This window comes from Spermophilus citellus, assembly GCF_964194105.1.
Source record: "Spermophilus citellus genome assembly, chromosome: 10".
NCBI classification, from domain to species: domain Eukaryota; kingdom Metazoa; phylum Chordata; class Mammalia; order Rodentia; family Sciuridae; genus Spermophilus; species Spermophilus citellus.
Genome location: NC_138197.1, coordinates 91,927,017 through 91,946,854, shown reverse-complemented (window position 1 = coordinate 91,946,854; position 19,838 = coordinate 91,927,017). Strand labels below are relative to the sequence as shown.

Sequence of the window (19,838 nt, the reverse complement as noted above, 5' to 3'; positions counted from 1 at the left end):
CTCCTCCTTGCTCCCGCCTACTAGTGGCTTTCTATTCTATCTGAAAGAAATATATAAGTATGAGCTGAGATAATAAAGTCAGATTCCCCCTGGATGAAGGACCTCGGACTCCTGTGTCTTTTTTAATCCCGACGTCTCCCGCCGGACTCGGTCCCATTCGCCGGACGCGGCAGTCCTTCCCACACTGCACCCCGCCACACACACACACACACACACACACACTTAAAAGCTGTGCAACCTTAAGTAAGTGGCTTAACCCCCATGTCCATGCTACAAAGTGGCAATAGTAACCACAGCCATTCCATGTGTTTCCTAAGATTGAATGAAGGTGGTCATTAACAAAAGCCTCAGCACAGTAACTTGCACATAAGTATATAAAAAATATTTGCTATTTTTCTACTTACTAGTTTTAAAGAACCCAAGGAGAACCTGATTTGTCCATAAAATGGAAAGAAGTTTGATAGATATTGAATAGCAAAATTACAAAAAAATTTTCAAGAATACAATGAATTGTAAATAGTTCCAAGTAAGTACAGGGCATTCACCTGAATAAATCTGATTTTATAATCTCTCTCTGTCTCTCTCCTTTTTCTCAGTGCAGTATTACATTAAATACATTCCTTCTGGCTGGCTGGCTGGCTGGACTCTCTAAACTTCCATATATATAACCATCATAACTAATGCTTTCTTCAAAGTCTGCATATTTTACTACATAGCAAAGGCTACCTCTTAGCCATTATCACACATCACACCTCAGCAGGGCTTTCTCCACCTCTATTATTTTTAAATTTTTCCCAAGAAGACGATGCTGTGGCATGGAAGGACCCTCCTTTACTTTTGCTGGAAGTGAGCTTCTGTTCATACTAAATGACTATATGAAATTGGTACAATTTCATTAGAAACTTCCTTGCTGGTAAATTGTCCTTAGGGCTGTCACTCAGCAGGTAGGCAAATGTGTGCCTGCAACATGGGGTACCTGGTCAGAATGAGTTGCCAATACAGAATTGTTTATCAGGTAAGAAAACAGTGCAGTCTCCTTAGTAGCAATAGAAAAGGAAAAAGTCTGGGGGTTTTGATTTTTTGTTTCTTTTTAATAGAAAATTACCTGAAATTTCTTCTTTTTCCCTTCTTTATGTGTTCTCCCTTCTACATTACTTATTTTTACAAAAACCAATCTCTGTAACTTGGTCCCAAACTTGACTTTGCTTATGTCAAAGTAATTATCAAGTCTTCTATATGTAAGCTCATTAGTTTTGATGGATTAGAATGCCACAGGGAATGATATGCTTTTTAACATATGGAAGAGAATTGAGATTTGATGGAGTACATAAACTGTAAAAGCAGTTTCAGGTTCCAGAAATGAAACAATGCCTATGCTAAGTTAAGTTGTGTGTTCATCTCAGCACAGATAAAATTAACCAGTCTCATACAATTGCCTTAGGAGAAAATGTAAATTATGATAACCAGGTAAGCAAAGAGAAATTTCCATGTCCTAAGTTGTAGCTTGTAAAATTAAAACTATAACTGGAAATGAAAGAGTAAAAAAATACTAAAAGAACTGTTTGCTATTTCGTTTCAAAATACAATAAGTACCTTGAGCTCATTATTTCATTTGATGACTGTTCAAAGGAATAACTGATTTTTACATTATAAATCTAATAGTGAAAGTAATACAATATTACTATTACCAATACAACTAAAAGCTTTTACTACAAGATTGATAAATATTTTGTCCAGAACAGTCTTATCCTGTAGATATTTATATCTCTCTCACCGCTCAAGCTTTTCATAATGAATCACATTCAAAAGAATATTAATAAAGACATACTGGCATATGTCGAGGAAAAAAAATTGCTGATGCTTGAAGATATTTTCTATCAAAAGTTAAATATGGCACAATGGCCATTTTTTAGAGTCATTAATGAAATTTGGAAGAGATTATTAATCTCCAGAGTGTTAAATTGAACTTGCAGCAAAATTGATCAAGTTTCTCCTGTCTTGGAAATACCCTATGGCTATTATTGATCAAGAATTTGGCACAGTGATTATAATTCATATCTAAACACAAAGATTGTGAGATAGAAATCATTTTTAATATCTTAAATTCAAAATATGCATACTACTCAGCTTAATACAGAAAATCTTACAGGCAAGAGTTTTTATTACGAAGATCCACAGGAAAACATACCTGGCCAGGCTAAAGGCATCGTCAATCAAACCTGCACGGTTACTGACAGAAAGAACCTATGAGACCAATCAGGGGGTGGGGGGAAAGAATCATTAAGGATTAAAATTACAGGTGTTCACATGTCAAAGCATGTTGCTTATGAGCAAGTCTAGAATATACCTCATGGTTCCTGATTAACTGATCAATTAATAACCTCCAGTTCCTTAGGTCATAGTTGACTCTGAAGTAACCCGTTTGATTGATGTTCCCCAGCAGCCAGCTTCCCTTGTCCAAATAAGCTATTCTGTGATGCTCTGAAAACAGCATTTTGAGAATAAATAGATTTAGAAATTTAAGAGTTAAAATGGAATCAAGTTTATGTTTTCTGAACACAAGATGTTAACAAAACCAATCATTAAAAAGAAATTCTATCCTAAATATCTCATTGAAACCTACTCTTTAATCAATCATTAGCATTTATTATCTCAGTAAATTATTTTTTTGTAACAAATATTTTTGTTCTTGACAAAAACTACTTACATATAAAATATTTTCTTTCTCAAAACAAACGTAACCTAGAAATACACTATTATATTCATGCAGCTTTCAATTAGGGTGTATGTGCATGTGCAGCTAAAATTAAAATGTGTTTAGATGCATATTCTTCTTATTTTAATTGTCAGAAAGTGATCAGAACAATGCAGCCCATTTACTTAGAAGTCATCATTGTCTCCTGCCTTTTTTCTCTGGCTTTCTTAGGACTACTCATAAACAACACACTTCTCCACATCATCAATAATGCTAGAAAAAGGAAACCACATTTGTTTAAGACTCTAAATTTCCACATAGACTTATAAACAAAGGTAATAAATTCTGCTTATTGAAATCACTTTGGAAAATGGTAACATATTTTTTTCACCAGCTAATTCAATTAACAGAAGCCAGTAAAAAAATGATCTAACTTCTTAAATACTTAACTTTTTCAAATATGGTAGAGAGAGTGACCTACATTCACATGTAAAGTCAACCTTTACTGACATCCCGGAGGGAGGGTTATGATTCCAGGAATTTGGGTGTTAATCTTTAGGACTCATGCCTCTCAGAATTTACACTATGAAGTGGACTTTATAAACTTACATGCATACACACATACACACAATCTGACATCCAGGAGGAAAAAAAAATTAAAACCAGACTGTTATATTTAATTTCTGTTATACTGTTATATCTAATTTCTACAATAAATCAAAATCATAGACTGTACCACAGAAGCCACTTGACTCATATCTGAGTAACAGACACACCTTCGGTTCTTACTCCCTTATCAAGATGTTGGCACATCAGAATACAAAACAGGAAATACAGTGTCCCCCTTTATTTCCTTGGAAGGAATGAATTTACAAAGGACTCTCTCTCAAGGAAAGGCCACACAAGGAAGGATTTACCACAAGAACCACTGGGTGAACATTAATGACCATTCATTTCTCAGGCCTGTAATAGGGTGGGCTATTTAATACAATGTACCTAAGAGATTGCTTATTTTCAAAAGTCTGAAGTAAAACAAAAGTGCTTAAACCCCAATGTATATTAAATATAAAAACTTAATGTTTCAGATATTATTCAGCTCTCAGTACCTTTAGAAACTGTGTTCATTGAAACAGATAAAGAAAAATTGTTCCAACAGACTAATCAGATTGACTACTAGAAAATAAAAATGGTTTCTCAAGTCTTTGAAGTTTCACAAACACGTATTTTTAAATTTTTAACGTGTCACCCACACAAGAAGTTTTAGAATGTCACCTCAGTTTACAGATGCAAAAATTAGAACCAAAGTAACAAGAAAACACGATGTTTTAAAAAACTAAAATAGCATTATAAGGAGAGGTTTTGATTAATCATGCCTGAATTCCTGGAAGAAAATTAAAACTTAAATATTAAAAATATTGTTTCTTCTGAGCAATCTTAATTTCTTCAAGTATACTAAGCTTTTCATTACAAAAATAATAAAATTGTCATTTAATTCACCTAAGTTAAGAGCAAATTTGATAATTTTCATTTAAGAAGTGTTTTTTTTTTAATTAGAATGCTAAAGCATCAAGTTCAATATATGACCACATGATTTAGATTTTTACAAATCTGCCATGGTCATGAATTCCTATATGTTAAATCTATCCTTCAAGTTACTTCCTATTCACTTTTTAGATAGCTGGCATATGTTAAACCCCATGTGATTCATTTGGCTCTATTTATTTTAACATATTCAATTCAAAGACATACAGGTAGAATATAGTCAAATTAAAATCAGTATGTATGTTAAAATAGGAAAACAATCCCTATACTTTCTATATCTTCTAACCAGAATAAGCAGACAGGCATCTATTGTTTTTAAGTACACCATTATTGAATTCATAACTTAAACCTGAAGGTTATTACTATTCATGAATATTTTTATGCCTTTACTACAAATGAGATCTTTGAAGAAATGGTTCCCTGAAAGATTTCGTAATAGATTTTTAAATATCTTTTCAGTTCTAGTTAATTATATCCCTAAAATGTTCTTCAAATTAACTAATGGCAAGCAATGCATTTTAAAGAGATCTTTTCCAATGGCCTAATGAGGTATCGTATTTGATGAGTACATAATAAAAAGTATGGAGGTTATATTTCAAGTGTTGGTAATAATAATTAAAAATTATATTTATATCCAAAATGGTCTGATTCAGACTACATCAAGGCACAAAGTAGTTAATATTTTATAATATTTTTATATTTTATACATTTTTAGAATAAAAAGAGAAATGAAATTAGAAATTTATACCAAATATTTGCTGTTTGCATAACAATTTGAATTAAAATAATAATAATAAGGGTAACAACATGGGACAAACCCATGAATAATAACATATATTCATTGCCTCACTGGACTATTGTGAAAACTTAATGAGATCATGTTTTGTGGAATCTTTAAAGAACTATGTGAACATATCCAAAGACATCATAGTGAGTAACTGACAGATTTTCAAAGAAACCTACCAAAAAACTTAAATTCTGTGTGTGTGTGTGTAGTCAAGGGCAGAATAGAGTAAAAAGAAAAAAAAAAGGAAACTACACTCCTAAATTTAAACTAAACTCCTAAGATAAAAAAGCAAGCTCTTTATCTCACTGACTGACTGTCACTGGGTAAGTTATTTCTGAAACCTTAATTTCCTCAAATGTAAAATGTAGATAAAGACAATACTCGTTTTTTAATGGTTTGAGAACCTTAAATGAGTCAATGTTTGAGGAAAGCACCACAGAATTATGCTATTTTTAATGTTTTACATTAATTTTTAAGGATCAGTTTCTTTTTTATTTTGAATCTTTTCTTTTCTAACATTTGACGCTAAATTTATTCCCCTCTATGCAACATTAATTGAACAGCCAGTCAATATGCAAGCTACCACAATTATAAATGTCTGAATACTTGGTATTTTCCTAGTAAGAATGAAAAGGATAAATATTTCAACCTGATCTTAAAAACTTAAAAAGTGTTTTAAAAACTACTTTTAGGCTACAATGATCTTTGCCTTAACTTGGAATTAGATATTTATCCAAAGTGTTTTAAAAAACAAATTGCCAAGAACATATGATTAAAATCAAATGTATACATCTTATCCACCAAAGGCTTTGCCTTAATATCTTATGAGATCAAATTTGTATTACTATTGGCAGTGAAAATTACAAAAAAAGATCAATATGGTTAATATAACTAAATGTATAATTTCTTTTCATATATGTTGATAAGAATTCACCAGAATATTTCCTTCATGTTTTTATGGAGGAAAACATGAAGTCAATACTGATCAACTGGTACTATTGATTAATTGATACTGATTATATTTTAAACCATAGGGAACATGACAACTTATAAAAGAACATAGAAGTTAATATCTTACTTCCCAAAACTCTTTCTGGTATTAGTTTTATTATGGGTCATCAGAATGAAAACTTCAAGATAAAATTGAATATCTAGGATATAATTGAAAAGGCAAAACAAGGTGTTCTTTTCTTTTAGGTCTCTCTTGTAAAAGTTCTTCCAGATTTTTTAATTTATCAAGTTTTAGGGAAGCATTTACTTAATATGAGTATCCCCCCACCAAGCCTCAACATTTCAAAACGTTTGTATCAAACAGAAGATGCTGTTATGATTTAATGAACCATAACACACTATGCTCTGCAGTTTGAACATTGTATAACTTTGGGGGGAAGAGGCGTATGCCATTCATGCCATAGTCTACGCAAACAGTGCCTCCTAGAATTATGAGCTTCACAAATTGTGGAGCTGTGTGTGATGTCATATATATCAATACAGGCAATATTTTAGGAGGCAAGCATGGTTTGAACTAATACACTGTTATTATTTCTGACTAACAATGAAAGGATATAAAAAAAACAAGCCCTCAAACATAGCCAGTAGTGGCTTTGCGTCAAAGAAAACTGTGACACTATTCTCGATTCTCGGAGGGATAAGAAGATCCTATGAATAACACTACGGAAATAACTAGAGTTAAAGGAAATGGTCCTGGGAAACGGATGCTACAAGAATCAGACTTGCACTGACACTGTCTGCAAGTGACTTGTTGGGCCACTCCTGATGTTTGATCAATATACCTTTATACTTTTTAAATTTTCTCCATTTTCATTCTACCTTGAAAAGATGAGTATTTTGCTTTATTTCTGAAGATAGTTCTATCTCATGCTCCTGGCTTTCCTAGGGTGGCATAATTTCATTCTAATAGTTGAAACTTTATAGTAATTGTTTTCATCATTTTATAACAGATTACATAGGTAAATAAAACAACTACATGAATGGAAAAGAGAGGTATACAGACAAATAATATAGTAGGTATAAATTCAGAACCATGCAATGAAACTATAGATTCTAATTATTTAGAAAGGTAAATATCAACAAATGTTAGAGTAAATACTTTAATGTCTTATTAGACTACACATGCATGTTTTATATATGTATCATTTCTAAAGAAAAGGGGGAGAGTAAACAATATCATTGAATATCCCCCTTTTTTCCCCCAAAAAACCTCACCAAGTTAATGGAATACTGAGAGCAAGCTTGGGTTGGAAAGTCCAGGAACATATTATCTTGAAGAACACTGGATACATATTATGCACACTGGGAATTATGGTAAATTAGTGTTAATCTGTAGAAAGCTACTTTCTTGCATCTGTGCCAAGACAGTTGTTCCTTGGGATGCTGGCCATGCAAGCTAACTAAGCAAACAATGCAAGCTAATGCTGATGCTGTCATTGCTTCCGCAGCCTAACATAAAACCTCTATCCCACTGGCAGCCGGGGGGAGCTGAGGGCACTATGGAAAGGATATGTGTCACTCATCCAACCAGCAGCTACTGGACAAAACATCATGAGGGAGAGGAGGCACTGTTTGGAAAAACACCTTGAAGGACAGAAGTGCTATGTATCAGTCTATTATCACTGAAGTCTTCTAGGAGCAGGCACTCATCTCTTGCAAGCTTTCCTCAATAAATCATAAGTACCATTTATGGGCATTTTCTTTGGCCTTCTGCAACCTAACCTATTGCCCTTGCACAACTGGGCTGTGGATCCGACCACATACAACATGTATAAGTTAAAATACATATTTTTATAATATGTGATTATGTATTAAGAAACATTAAAAATTTGAGTAAAAATACACCTGGAATTCCCAGTGTTTATATTTCTGGCAAACAAATTATATTTTGCTTTAAAACTTGTTTCCTTTATGTATTTTAAGCATTTTAGTCTCCCTTATAATAGCAAGACAGAAGGGAAAAACAGCTGTTTATTTATACCTCACCTTATTGAAAAAAAAAGTTGTGGCTGTTTAAAATGATGTAAGGTAACATCAATTAACAGTATGTGAGAAAGAAATAAGAAAAACAAAATATGGACACACTTGACCATCTAAATCTAAATGAAATGTTACATAAAAGATGATAATTGACTTTTTCTCTAACTCAATGGAAAACAGAAATAAAAGGGACCTGGTTCACACTCTAGCTTGAAGGATATAGATTGGATTTGAGAAATAGGTTTCTGACAGTGAATTGAAACAGGTCACTATCTTATTTGAAGATATTTAGAAAGAGAATAGAATCTCATCTCTCTCTGCTCCTTGAGGTTTGACCCAACCTAGGAGATGGTTAGATGCCATGTAAAAGCCCCTCCCTCCTGGCCCTATAATTATCTAATTCCACGGAGAATATTGCCTTTCTGGTCCCTTAAAGAGACAGTCTGGTCCCTTAAAGAGACTAAAAGGTAGAAGGAAAATGGGATTAAAAATTAGGCCTACATTTTAGCATTTGAAATAATGTTCTACTAGGAGTTATGATTATATTTTAATTACACTTGGAATTACAAAATTACACAGCCTAAAACAGATAATATTAATTCTACAGATACTTATTTTAAAATTTTCTCTTTACCATAAAAGAAACAAATATAAAATTACCTAGGAAGCTTGAAATTAGACTATTATTCTATATTATACCTACGTTTTTAGAAGTGATTAACATTCCTTTACTTTCTCAATATAATTTATTTTTATTCACATTTTATAACAGCTAAAACTAGAGGTTAAGTTGCCAAACAATTATCTGAAACCAAATAGTTCCTCAGGGGACAATATATATTTTACCTGATTTGTTAGACACCCAAATAATTGCTTCTGAAGACACATGGCTTCTATTTCCTACTACAATAGTTAATGGAATCTGCCACAGGTAACTGCAAAATAAAAGAGAAGCTTTAAGAATAAAATATCTACATCCAAACAAAAATAAACAACATTTTCTATGTACCTTCTATATGATTTTATTACTCTCTTCAGTAAAAACAAACAAGTAAATAAGTATATAAATCCCAGTTAGAAAGACAAAAATAAGTCAAAAAGATGAGTTTATTATTACATGCCATTAAGAAGACTTGACTTTAAAAAGTTTCAGTTTCAGTGCAAAAGAACTGCCAAAAAAAACCTTTATTTTGCAGAAAAAATAGATTTGCATTTTAAAAGTAAAAAGTAACTATATTCCAAAAATCTGAACCACATTATATATTGATTAAAGTCTAAAAATAAACCCTTTCCACTTTTTCTATATTAGATTAATATAAATTTCAGTGGTTTCATCATTTACACTTTAAAATTTTCCTTAGTTATTATCTAACAATTCTGGTAACACTACTAACATATTTTTAGAGAGAGAATAATATGGCACATCTAAAGAATAAAGGAATAACAAAATTAATTGGATTTCCCCAAAATCCAGATCAATACCAACAAAACTGTGGGACATACTTAATACTCTGTTTCCTGAAATGAAATTTCCAAATTGATGTGTCAAAGCATCTATCAATATGCAGGGTCACTCATAAATCTCAACTATTAAAAAGAAGCATTTTTTTACATTTACCTTTTTATAGGGTAAAATTGATATCTAGGCTTGTACATGAATTAATATCAATTTAATCTCAAAGAGCACCCAGAGATTTGCTGGATGATTTTACAATAAGCCCAATGACTAGTCTTTGCTTTCTTCCTTGAAATACAGTTTGATTATATTGATCTCTCCACTGCACCATTAGCAACAGGGGTATCCAATAATTACAGTATGGGAAAAATAATTTTTATTTTAGAATGATATTGTAAAGATACAATAAGTAAAGATATTGTGTGAGTTTAATATCTATGAGAATAAATGGAGAATGGAACACTTTTGAGGGATCATGCTTGGCATAACATATTGACACAAGATCATGTCCTTTTTTTGAGGGTGGGAGAAAAGGGTGTCTCCACTGAATCCATCATGCAGAATTTGGTTATTTGATCAGTTAATTGTTTCACTCATTATAAAAAGAGTTCTGTGGTACAAAAGAGTCTGAATAGAAGATTGGAAGAAATTCATAATTGTATATCAACTGTTATCTCCACTATTGAAAGTTAAAAGAACACATTTAAGATTCTAAATTAGAAAACTATATATTATACTTAATTACAGAAATATTTTTGAGTGTCAACTATTCAGAGACACTATGCTATACTACAATGGACTCCCCATGATTGGTCAGGAAGTACTTTATGGTAGTCATTCTTTAGATAGTAAAAACTTTGTGAGAAATTACCCATGTAAGTTCTTTAATAAATACTTTCACACTTCCAACAAAGAACTAAAAATATCTTACAAATATTTAATGATAGATTTATTGGAATAAAGATACAAAAAACTGATATATTTCTTTAATAGCTATTCTTTAAAGATAATGAATCTCTTTTGATTAATTGTAATAATTAGACAACAATGTCTCCAGTTTGAGTCTAATTCTCAAGTTAAACTACAGGGTCATTGAGAAAAGCTATGAAAGAGGAGTTGTTTTATAAATCACTGTTGAATGTGTTAATATGATTGAATTGACTTAGATTAAAGGAAAATAAAAAAGGCCAGATTAACCTATAAGTAAGACAAAAATGCTCTTGGGCTGGGATTGTGGCTCAGCAGTAGAGCGCTTGTTTAGCATGGGTGGGACCCAGGTTGGATTCTCAGCACCACATAAAAATAAAGGCATTGTGTTGTGTCCATCTACAAAAAAAGATTCTCTCTCTCTAAAAAAAAATGTTCTTTATGAACTTCACATTTTTGTATGCATCTTCCACATTGAATTGGGTCAAGCAAAATGTGAAGTCAGATAAGTATTAGTTAAAGAGCAAGGAATATAAAAATTTAGGAGAATTAAAAAATCATTAAGGGAAAATATGTCTTTTTGTAGCATGATCCAAAAATGTTTGTGAAGCACTGTGTGCCCCTAATACTTGTATTTGAACTGTATTCTTCTAAATAGCCAGAGATCATCATAAAAACTGAGATGTTTCAATATAAGTTTTCAAAAAAGTCTCTAAGGTACAAGAAAATGAGATTCATATAAATACTTGCATGATTCTTACAGTCAATATCATATGCATAGAGAAAATGACTTAAATAAACAGACACTATCGCACAGCTGCTGTGATATAAAAAAAGTTACCTATTATAAGATTTTAGAACACAAAGTTGGTATATTTTGTAAAATTCTTAAAATAGACTTTTATGTTTTCTCTAAGGAAGTTTTTGTACCCTACACAAAATCTATATAAGTGACAAAGATAAATTGTTACAAGTTACATGCAGATCTGAAATTTTGTATTCATTTCAAAATTGTTGGACATGTTGACATCCTGTTATTTTTCATAGCTTTTTAAAGAAAACATATTTAGTCATTTTATAAATTTCATTTTAAAAGCAAAGAAGTCATAATAATCATGGTGGGGTTTGTTTTGTTTTGTTTTGTTGTTTTGCTAAAAGACTAGAGGACACTCAACAATATTGAGTAAAGGACCCTGTATGGTACGCTGTAAAGAAATCAGTCTTCAGTGGGTTAGCTTAAAAAGAGACTAGAAAAAAGATCTTGTGAGAATGGATTGTGTTTCTGCCTCTTTAGTTTAATTCAAATTTTATTTATTTCATTTAACCATTAAAAAGACATTAAAAATTAATTTCAGAAGACCCTAAAACCATTTATTTTCTTTAATAGTTCCAGGGAATAACCGTCTTCATTATCAGTTTACATTTTTATAATAAAACAACTTTAATTTTAAGGATTACATTAAAGTAGAAAAGAATGGGCATATATTTTAGCTGAGTCAGGAACCTTTTAAAAAACAGTATCAACATTAATGAAGGATTAGTGTAAAGCTTATGAAAAACTAGAGATTGTTACTATCAGGACAATAAGACATGGGAAATGTAAACATGCAGGTAAATAGAATTCTCTACAACACAAAACTTTTAGAAGCTCCTCTGTGGTTAAGGAAACGTTATATAACACTATAGGGAAGTAACTTTATAAAGAAAAAGGCTTCACCAATTCACCACTTCCCAAGTACCACAGTTCTATTACATTTTTACACTCTGTTAGATATTCATTAACTTTGTGCAGTTATTGGTTAAAGATCTTTCCTTTCTCTGCTGCAATACAATTGTCATGTATGAAAAATATAATTACTGAACACATTAAAATGTTCTATGCATGTCATAGTTATGTTCTGGTATCCCCTAAAAAAATGGAAAAAAAATTGACTCTCCTGGTTCAGAAAACATCCATAATTTAAAGAATTTCTGGCATAGATAGGTATAGGTTTTACTGCATCAACTGTGTGCATCGTGTATAAAGACCTAGGAAAGCTATGTACAAAAGCCAGACAGAATTAGTATTGAAGCTTTGATCAGAATGTCACAGTGAATTAAAGATCAATAATGTAAAATTGTAATACTACATTTGCAACTACAAGCTCTATTATTTCATAATAGGTAAACTCATTTTTGAGACTAATAAGATGCCCTGTATGATCATTCTCTTAATACTTTCTATGCCAATTTCTCAGAGTTCAAAATCATTTATATGATTTTAAAACAGCCAATGTGAAGCTCTAGATACTACATATACAGCCTGGGAAAAATTTTTCCCAGACTCACAGCTGATATACTGATATATATTATAGGTTCACAAAGTATTTTTGTTCAAGTTTTTTTCTGTCATCTATGTGTCTTTTATGTTTTTCTGCATCAGTGATGCTGTGTCAGACTCAGCATCCTTGAAGGCCTGGCCTGAGTATCTCCAGCTCTGCCACAGTCAAGTAGTTTTTATGTACTTCCTGGCGAGACCAGGGTTGATGCTAAAGCATGTTTAGCCTGGGGCCAGATGGTGAAGGATTAGAAGTAGCACTTGGCAGCTGTGGGGAATCTGAGCTGGGGACAGCAGCCTTGATGGGCAGACCCAGACAGCACTGACAGTTCAACAGGGTGATGTGGGATTACAGAAGAACAGAGAGTGGGGAGGCAGAGGGCAGTGCCTCAAAGTGTGTGTGTATATTGAGAAGGTTTAAGAAGCTGCTGTCCTAAATCATATTCCAAATGTGGTCACCAGAAAATTTTTTTTTAATTTTTATTATTGATTGTTCAAAACATTACATAGTTCTTGACATATCATATTTCATACATTTGATTCAAGTGGGTTATGAACTCCCATTTTTACCCCGTATACAGATTGCAGAATCACATCGGTTACACATCCACTGTTTTATATATTGCCATACTAGTGTCTGTTGTATACAACAGACACCAGAAAATATTAATGAAGTTTTCAATCACTTCTCTGAATATCCAGAATTTGAGGTAGATAACTTAGGAACGATTTCCACTCCTCTTAGAGATAACAAAGTAAACTCTGCTCCTGGTCTCTGATACTGATGGTTGATGAAGTCAGACTCCAAATTTTCCAAGGTAATGGGAGACAGCACATGGTTAACCTAACCCAGGGCACCTTAGAAAAAAATGAAACTGACTAATACAGTTCTACTATCATTCTTTTGCTCAGCCTTTAAAATGAGACACAAAATAAAAAACATAAGGTAAAAAAGAAAACAATCCTACACGATGAATTATCAGGTATTAAGTTAGAGTTTCAAAAGAAAGGTAAAATAACAACAAATCAATCCATGTATGTTGTCAGTTTAGTGGTTTCAAACACTAAAAGCGAAGGAAAGAGAACTTATTTTTTATATGGAGCGTCATTCATACTTAGATCATTTTAGGTATTCTATTTTAAGTTCCTTTGACTCAGATATTATTTAGATTTTCATTTGCTTTAATTGTTTTTTTTTTCTGGATTGTTAGTTTCCTTTATAATTTGTCTTATAAATCTCATGGTTTTCTCAAAATTCACTGCAACACACCTTTCTTGTATTTAATTCAAGAAATATTCAGGAAGAAAAGTGAAAAATCACATCTTAATTTTTATATCATCATTTATAATTGAAAATTCCATTTTCTGAAATAAATAATGTTGTCATATTGAGGGTTAAAATATCCATAGAATGGAAGTAAAAAGAATCAAAATGAAATAACATGCATAAAGAAAGAAATTAAAATTATATTTTACTTAGAATATTTCAGAATGTATTATCAATGCTTTTTAAATTATTAAAAGTGCAATGTGAAATATAAAAATAAAAGCATTTTTTCACGTAAAAAAAAGAGTGCTCTACCTGTTATTCTGGCGTTCAAGTGATTTAGTTTTAGCACTGATATCATAAATAAAATGTTGTTGGGTAATTATTATTCTATTTTCTGCTGTTGTATTTCCCAAGATGGTGATAACAGGATAACCCATCTGGAGTGTCCACTGATCCATTACTTCTTGTATATTTACATATTTTCCATTCCTTTTCAAAGCCTTTACAACCAAAATTGAATAAATTAGTTTCATAAACATGAATTATAAACATAATTAACATTAAGCCATTTTAAGTTTTACCTTTTAAACTTTCCTAAATACGAAGACATTTAAATTAAGTGACATTAATATAAGACACTAGTAAAATTAATCTTACCATAAATTATGCTTCCTATATATGTATATATGTACATGCATGAAAGTTGTATTAACATTAAAGTCTATACATAACAGAAAATAAAATATACTTTATTGTTAAAGAAAGTATTCGTAGCATCATTTTCTATCTCTCAAATGTCTACAATCACATAGAAAAAATATATTTGAAACTTCAGAATGTCTTTAACATGAATCTCTGATATTATATTAGAGTCACATTTCAGAAATATTGTCATATTGAAAATAGGCAAGGTATCTTTATCACTACTTGTACTTTAAATAAGTTTGAACCATTGATCATTATAATATATCAAAATAAAACAGGAAGCAATATGAAGAAAATGGAAATAAAAAACTAAAGACAAACTGTCAGTGTCAATAAAAGTTAATAATGGCTTATATACACGATTCAAATGTTCAAGTAGACATTTTGATATTTGAGCTTCCTATACTTTACCTCTGATAATGTATTCCAGAGATCATTTCTCGCTGCATTGCCATACTTATGAATGGTTAAATAATCCTATAAGAATATAAAATTGTAATTACAATTCAAAGGTTAAGCAATTACCAGTAAACACATTTATTTCTCAGTTCAATTAACCATTTCTCTATTTTGGAATTACATTAATACAAAGAGAAAGACATGCAAAAAAATGAAGAATCTGTTTTAAAATATTCCAAAGAGATTTCATTATAGCATATTTCCTAATTAAATCACTCAACAATATTCCTCTCTTAAAAATGATTTTCAGGGCTGGGGATATAGCTTGCCTTGCATGCACAAGGCCCTCAATTGGATCCCCAGCACCACACACACACACAAAAAAAGATTTTCATAGATGTAATCACTTCTTATGGATTTCCAGGATCAAAGATTTTTTAATTGAGCTGGTCAACCTCAGCCAATTTTGAAGAAGCAGTTTCTGCAATGAAATAAGGACAAACTGTCCCATCAAGTTTTTATGTTGAATTGTTGAAAAGGAAGTATTTTAATGGGGAAAAAATCCCTAGCTAATGTATGCTGATGTTAAGAGGGATTATTTGCCAAAAGGGTATATTCTCTACAATTCCCCTGTCTCTCTAAAAAAGAGAGGCAGTCTGTTACAAAAATGATAAATATTTATTTCCATGAGTTTGAGACACACATTAATATCTAATAAGAAAATTATTCCCAAGTTTATTTAATATTTTTAGGCTTAGGACTTCTCATTTCTCATTTTCAACTATTAGTGGCTAAACCTACACACTTTCTGATTCATGCCTGCCTTCCTTCAAAGAAGTGCGGTTTGTCTCATTATCAATGTGTTATTCAGCTGTGGCTACTTGGCATTATTTTTTATGATTTTTTTCCTGATTTCAAAGTGGAAAAATGAAAATAGTGTTTTATATTGTACAGCAAAAGTCCTCCTCCACCATTTGAAATTCTATTTTCTCTACAACATGTAGGTAGTTCACAAAAATTCTAATTTACATCAAAGTACTGAAACTTGGAAAAAAAAATGCTGACTCCTTTCAGTACTCTATAGAGTGGAGTATTTTGGAGATAATTAAAGTTAGAGGAGCAAATTTTCTGAAATACAAATTGGAGCACCTGTGACAGATTCTGCTTTTGTTGGCAATTCACAGCACAGCAAATGGTGACTCCCACTTAATCGGAAGCCTAGAGATTCAATGTCCAATCCCAACATAGCAACCACAAATCCACCATCGTCATCAGTTGTTATGAATAACTGCTAAAAAACACAGCCTTTTATAACCAATCTGAATCCCAATTTGGCTCTCAGCATGCCATATGATGCTTTTTCCACATAAACCCTGGAACCAGAATTTAAATAAATCGTTTTGGATTTAACTTTGAAAATTATTCTTTATAATTTTTTAGCACTTGAATGAATTTGGGAACAATGAAACTCAAGAAATATAAATTAACATTTTATGTTAGTGATGCCCTAACAAAAAGTATTAAAATTAAAATAATTTACAGTTGGTTCTGTGTATGAAGGGTGCCCCTAAGGCTAATGCAAGAAGGGAATGGAGGAATACTACTGGGTTCAATATACAATACCCAATTCAATGATTTCAGTTGACCTTGTCCTAGTGTGAACCATCAGCTTGAGTTCTTGGTTTCCTCCCCAGTTCAGAACAAGTTTCACATTTCTATTTCAAGCAGCTAACATGTCAATATCCAGGCTTAAGAAGCAACTCCTAATTTGTTGTGTCAGTACTCAGAAAAGGTAGCATGTCTTCTTGGATTTCCAGAAGCCTTAATATTCAGATGTTATTAAAATTTGACACATGTCAACTTTTTTCAAAACAAACAATAAAACCAGAATTTCCTTAATTGTGCTTGTCTTTCTCTTACACAAATACATTCATATCTTGAATTAAGAAAATTTTGTTGTAACTTTGAAAAAATTACAAAATAAAGAATAGTGAGTATATTTTCAATAATCATTCATTCATTCATTCATTCATTTCAAAAACCATATGGAGTACTTAGCAAGTATGAGGCAGATTCCAGGTGCTGAGGAAATGGTGGTGATATTTATTAAGAATGACTGCAAATATTGAGATAAGATTTGTGAGGGAAGAGTTCCATGATTGAAGCCATAGAAATCTTTGTACAACTACCACTTGGTAAGATGATTCAAACATTTGTATGTGATGAATAAGAAGATTTTACGTTTCTTTCAACCCTATTAGTCAATGTATATGGAAATTCTTGGGCATGTGAATCTGAAATAAAAATCTACATTTACATTTGTGTGTATGAAAGTCAATCAGCAGTAGAGTTGATATATGATATAAAAAGAATATTTTAAGATCAATTTAAGAATAATTTAGGGTTCCCTATACTACATATTTCAGAAATAGTAGATTTATCAAAAGGGATAATACAAAGATGACCGCTACAATGTTCTTAAGGGATATTACAAATAACACAGATTGATTAAAAATTAAAAACATATTAACTAAGAGTATTTCAGTGCATCTATCTATGAAAATAGATATTTAAACATTGGTTTAAACTGCAGAAATAGAAATGTAACTGTTGATGGAAATCCAAGGGCCAACACTCAGTAGCTATATAATCTTTGGTCCAGTTATATGAACTTTGATAAATTGCTTATGTTCTATGTGCTTGTTTTCATATTTATATGATGGAGGTAACAAAAGTATTATTACATAAAGTTTGAGAATTAAATAATTATATGTGTGTGTAAACACACACTTATATACATACCTCTAACACACATATACAGTGCTACAAAAATTAAGAGTGCCTAGTACATCACAAGTACTCTGTAGACATTAGCAGATATAATCTTTTTAATTATTTCTGGCTACAGGCTAGAAAACTAAGTGGCAGAATGAAAACTATGATTAATAATAATAAAGAACACAGTACATATGAACATTAGTATTTGCCTCCTTTTTAGTACCATGTGAGATCCTTTGTATTTTATCTCATTCAATCTAAGCCAACATTATGAGGTAGATAGTATTATCATCATTTAATAAATAAGAGCACTAGATCTCAGAGACTATAGCCCACATACAACACCAAACCCATGCACACAATGGCCTACCCAAATCCAATATCCAAAAATGTTGCAACAGTATAATCAAGAGTCATAGTTGACACTGAACTCATCCCCCACAGCATTAGCTTCTTTGTGAGCCTTTCCCCAGCAATGCCCTTTCCACCCACCTCCACCAAAGAATCATCTTGATGCCTCCCTGTCTTTCTACCACATTCAAGTCATGATCTATTATCTAAATATTTCTTCAAGATTTCTCCTCCCCTCTGCCTCCTTGGAAGCCATTCTTCTGCTTCTTACTGGGCTAACTACAAGTGCAATAGCTTCTGCTTCAGCCCTTTCACGTATAATCTCTACTGTGAAACCAGAATAATTTTGGTTAAATGCACGCTGCTACTCCCAGAATAAAAACACAAACACCTGAGTGTGACTTAAAAATGTCAACCATGATTTCGTCCTTCTGTACTTATCCAATCCTATCAGTTAACTCATGGGTCCCCACTTCAAGTTAGCCACTTTCAGCTTCCTGAAGGTGCTTGATGGGTATGTTCTCTCTTCTGCGGTACTCTGCACATACAATTATCTATACATCACTTTCTACTTTCTCTACCTAAAGTGAATTCAAACTCTACAAACTCCATGCCTCAATTTTGATGCATTTCCTCTATGAACCCTTCCTTTCCCATTCCAACCCTCTTCCTAATTCTAAGTTGAATATCTCTAATCTTAGAGTCTCACGTATTGTACTATATAAGAGCATTTATCACACTGTGTTATAATTGTCTGTTTATTAGTCTGACTGCTCACGTTGTCTACAAATTCAAAGAAAGTAAGAAACCTGTCAGTCCTGTTAACCATTATTTATCCAGCAACTCTGTGCCCAGACTAGTCACAGTAGATACTCAGTATATGTATATGATTTGTCTTTATGCCTATGCCTATCTATTAATAACTGACAACATAGTAATCGAAGGTTTCCTATGTTCATCAAATTTACCAAATTTTTCATAGTTAGATACTAATATAGGATATGATTCATTATTTCCATGCATATCTGTCAGATATATAACTTGATTTGATATATGCAATTGCATATGAGGTCATCAAAAACTTGTGAACTATTGAGACCACTTTTGTTTGACTTCTTTTGCTACCAAGTGACATGGTTCATAACATTTAATCTACCAAATCCAATGGGACTAATAGACAAGGGGGAAAGTAAAGAGAGTGAGCTGAGGAAGTAAAGCACTATTATCTTTTAAAATTTACATGGAAATAATTATAGAGTACTTGCTCTCCTTTTAATGATTCCTTCAACATGCTAGGACTCATGTAATCCTTAGATGGCTTATTTCTTGGGACATGGATGGAAGTTCCTTATAATAGTATAGACTGATTTAAAGTGTTTAGCTGCAAGTAGCAAAAGTATCCAGAAGAGACTGACATTGAAATAGCAATATTGGATGAGTGTGGTGTGCATGCCTGTAATCCCAGAAACTTGGGAGACTGAAGAAGGAAAATTATAAGTTTGAGGCCAGCTTCAGCAATTCAGCAAGACCCTATCTCAAAATAAAAAAAAAAAAAAGGGGTTGGGGATGTTGCTCAGTGGTTAAGCACCTCTGATTTCAATCCCTATTATCAAAACAAAT

The 19,838-nt window shown here is 32.0% G+C and overlaps 1 protein-coding gene across 1 annotated transcript in view; it reads right to left on the bottom strand.

The window, feature by feature from the left end:
- Positions 1-19,838, bottom strand: part of TRHDE (thyrotropin releasing hormone degrading enzyme) — a gene marked incomplete at its 5' end in the record, with an annotated part of 371,592 nt that overhangs the window by 84,879 nt on the left and 266,875 nt on the right. Inside the window, 5 exons of the mRNA XM_081311312.1 lie at positions 2,189-2,244; positions 2,348-2,481; positions 8,862-8,950; positions 14,298-14,485; positions 15,102-15,167. Coding sequence (XP_081167438.1) covers positions 2,189-2,244; positions 2,348-2,481; positions 8,862-8,950; positions 14,298-14,485; positions 15,102-15,167 — 533 coding nt within the window. The remainder of the gene's footprint in view (positions 1-2,188; positions 2,245-2,347; positions 2,482-8,861; positions 8,951-14,297; positions 14,486-15,101; positions 15,168-19,838) is intronic.